This window comes from Ceratina calcarata, unplaced genomic scaffold (genome assembly GCF_001652005.2).
Source record: "Ceratina calcarata isolate Rehan_Ccalc_2016 unplaced genomic scaffold, ASM165200v1 scaffold317.2, whole genome shotgun sequence".
NCBI lineage: Eukaryota > Metazoa > Arthropoda > Insecta > Hymenoptera > Apidae > Ceratina > Ceratina calcarata.
This window is the reverse complement of record NW_017154323.1, coordinates 21,100-25,029: the sequence shown is the minus strand read 5'-3', so window position 1 is coordinate 25,029 and position 3,930 is coordinate 21,100. Positions and strand designations below refer to the sequence as shown.

General features: G+C 41.3%; 1 protein-coding gene across 1 annotated transcript in view; it reads right to left on the bottom strand.

Annotated features, from left to right (window-relative positions):
* Positions 1-3,930, bottom strand: part of LOC108624575 (NACHT domain- and WD repeat-containing protein 1-like) — a gene marked incomplete at its 3' end in the record, with an annotated part of 28,446 nt that overhangs the window by 3,423 nt on the left and 21,093 nt on the right. Inside the window, exons 5-7 of the mRNA XM_026813215.1 lie at positions 3,759-3,916; positions 2,686-3,078; positions 1,306-1,733 (exon numbers count right to left, since the gene is read on the bottom strand). Coding sequence (XP_026669016.1) covers positions 1,306-1,733; positions 2,686-3,078; positions 3,759-3,916 — 979 coding nt within the window. The remainder of the gene's footprint in view (positions 1-1,305; positions 1,734-2,685; positions 3,079-3,758; positions 3,917-3,930) is intronic.

Sequence of the window (3,930 nt, the reverse complement as noted above, 5' to 3'; positions counted from 1 at the left end):
TGACAATTTTTGTTTTGTGAAAATTTACCAGTGGGAAAGTGACAATGATCGTAATGATAAAGAAAAAATCGTCGGGTGCAGGTCATTGACTTTCTCCAAGCATCAGCTGCTGCGAGCCATGTGTCCTATCTTCGAGTGCCGAAGGTCGACCCATTGACCCATTGACGTTCTTCTACGAGCAGGTGCACTGACCAACGAAGAAGTAAGTTCAACTCTGATTTTTTTCGCATTTTTCATAATTTTACGTACTCTGTAATTTGTAAATTTCTTAGTTATTTCATTCAGTATGTTACATTCGTTCAGTGAACGTAATTAACGACTAATCTCTTTCTTTTCTTTCACATTTAATCAATTTGTTAATTCATTTTTGCATGTAACATTTCTTTCATCTTGTGCTCCCGTCACGAGCGCGACGTACGGGCGCGACAACGCACGAGGCGGTTACCTCGCTCCTGCCCGCCTTGTATACTCGCGCTCTGATTCGTCGAGAGTTTTTGTTAATAACTCGACTACCACGCCTCGGACAACTTTTTTGCAAAGGAAAAAGTTGTTTAAAATCACCATGGCTCCACACCATTTCAAGGCCTAACACTAGTTCTGGGACACCCTGTATATATTATATAATGTACAATATAAATTAAACTAATTGTTAACGTTCAGAGTTTCACTTGACCTTCTCCTGAAGCAACTGTGTATTATAGTAGCAGAAATAAAACTGTGTTCTAAAAGAAACACGTGTGTGCAATAGAATCCTGTGCAATTCTTCTCTAAATACACACTGACACTTAATCTCTGGCGGCCGGTCGCCGCACGGAAGCGACTGAGCCGCACGGAAGCGACTGAGCCGCTCGAAGCTGTACAGGATGTCCCAAAACTAGTGTAAGATATTGAAATGTGAGGTTTCTGACGTGATTTTAAACAACATTTTCCTTAGCGAGAAAGTTGCCCAAGGCGTGGTTGAGGAGTTATTAATGGAAAACCCCGACCAATCAGAGCGCTCGATTGGCGCGAGCTCCGAATCGGGAGCGTTGACTTGGATTCCAGAGCAAAGTGTCATCCCACCAAATTAATATTCTACCTAGTCATAGATTATAAAATTCTACAAATAAAAATCCTGTATAAATGAATTATATTCATTAAAATATGTTTAAAAAAATACATAAAATATAATAGTGTTTAATTTAGATTATTAAATAATTATTGTGAAGTATGATACAATATGATATTATATGATAATGTTTAATTTAAATTCGAAGAGAGTGGAATTGACTATTTCTACTTTGTTTCGTGTAAATCGTGTAAAACTGGTTGAATAAACATACCCGGGGGTAAGTTGAGGGGCAGCCAAGAAAGAGCAGCGACGATGTCGCAGTCGAGAGGGTGCAATCTGTGTAGATCGTCGATGAGTATCACGAGCTGTTCCTTGATCGGCTCCTCCTCGATGCGCCTCATTATCTGGCCGAGCCAATTGTTTAGATAAAGCGGGTCGAACGACGCGTCCTTGGGTAGATTGCCGTCCAACAGGCCGGAAAGGAAGCCGACGTGTTGACAGAGCACTCGAAGCAGCTCCAGGCTGTACGCGGACCGTGGAGTGGACGAGCATAGCCGGACGATCCTGAACGTCGGACTGTCCAACCAGGAAGAGGCGTCCGTGTAAATCCTCGACAACAGTGACGATTTACCCGAGTATTTCCCTCCTTTTATCAATATCGGCCCGTGCTTCTGCGATTTACCTGTCGGCAAGCGAAGAGCGGAAATAATTTTATGCAAATATTACGTCAGGTAGTCACCCTCCAGGGAGTCGTATAGGAATAGTAGTAGTATGCTCGTTATTGTTACTTCCGTTGCGCCGTTTATTACAGCTGCTGTAACGCAATCGCAGCAAGAGAACTTAGTTTTTGATAAGTTTACGATTTTAAAATTCGCTCTATTTTAATATAAAGCTTGATTGGTTAGAAATGAGTGAAATCATGATGTAAAAACATAAGGTGTGTTTTTGCGCATCCATTTGAACAACTAATCACGGACGCTTCCATTCGTCGGCCATTTTAGATTTCTAACCAATCAAGCTTTGTATTAAAATAGAGCGAATTTTAAAATCGTAAACTTAATCTAAATCTTTAAACGTTTTTACATCATGATTTCACTCATGATGTAAAAACATAAGGTGTGTTCTTCCGCCGTGTTCAAATGTGTCGCTGTTTGCGCCTTCCACTCATCTGCCATATTGGAAGTACGATGACCTATTGTTTATTTCAAACACGCATGTATATTACACTCCGAGAACCTAATTTTTGACATGTTTACGATTTTAAAATTCGCTCTGTTTTAATATGAAGCGTGATTGGTTAGAAATCCAAAATGGCCAACGAGTGGAAGTCTCCGTGTACAGATGGATGTTCAAATGGATGCGCAAGAACACACCTTATGTTTTTACACATGATTTCACTGACGTATTGATAGTGAACATAGTTGATAATGACCTATTGATTTCGACATTTCATGTTTTGAACGTGCAACTTCCGGTTTAAGCACATTTTTATGTGAGTGTCCAATCCCTCCCTGGTGGATCAATACTAAAACCCACTTCTGTCTTTAGCAAACATGCTTAAGTAAATAATAATCGAGTGTGGGTTTTAAAATATACGAGCAATTGGAAATACAAAACAATAAAATGAAACGTACCAGCAATAAGAATCTCCTTGATCCTGCGTACGTGTTCGTTATCCCCGCAAGGTTCGATTTCCCTGAGCAGCGCTAAATGCATCAAACTCTCAGCGTAGATCTCCTGGACCACTTTCTTCTTACTCTTGATCTCTGGGTCAGCCTCGATCGAATCGTTTACCAACGTCTGCACGCGGTTCACCACCAAGCGGCAGAGGTGAGCCAAGTAGCCCTTGTGCGACCTGTTGTCCGGGTTAATCCCCCCCGGCCGCTGTTCCACCTCGACGTTAATCACGTTGTCCGACGGCAGACGGTCGTTAACCAGCGACTTGAAAGCGGCAGCTGCCTTCGGGCACTTCCTACCCTTCCACGACCGCGTCACTGCTATCACGCCCACCCCCGACTCGTCCAACTCTGCCGAAGAACCATCCCCAACTTTCATTTTCTACTTTTCTGACAAACTTCCAACCGGGCACCAAGTTTTATCAACAATCACGACTGACGTTTGAAATTAGAATTATGCTTACATTAGCAGAATGTAAAACTGTATTTGGTAGTCAACAATTATTGTTTCAAGTAAACATTCAAACGATTCAATTCAGATTTTAACTTAATATAGTAAATTTCCTCGTTTCTGTTCAAGTCACGATTTCTAGTCACTGACTTATTTTAGGGCGATATGTCTTCTTTAAGGTAAAAGAGACCATTTTTGGCGCCTATAAAGTGGACCAAAAGTACAGTTTTCCTGCCCTAGGGCCGTAAAATAGAGATACATATACACATTGATTCTAATTTGTTTTTAAATATTCGCACTTCCATGAAGTTTGTAACAAGTGGAGAACTCGACCAACTATATTCTCGATCCGCTTTGTAGACGACGAAAGATGGTCTTCTTTATGCTCTTTTTATAAAAAATACGGTGTGCAACACGAGCCGAATGGATCTTTCTAAGCTCGGATGATGATTTGAGCAGCTTGTGTTCATCTCGGGCGCCTGTGGCGCCCTCGACTACCACTCGTGCTCAAACATTTTCAAGCCCCATTTTCAGCTCTTGGTGCACAATATACTATTTTGTTCTAATAAAAAAGACTTACTTAAAGCATGTTCGAGCTGAGTTTCAGCAATGCTTTTCAATATACTCCTGATTTCTTCGTTATCACGTTTCTCAGAAATCGCAGACTCTGCTGCCTTCTTCAAAGCCTCCCTAATAGTTGGCTCCGTACTGTGCCAACTGTCTTTCGCAGTTTCCAATCTGTTAATTAATTA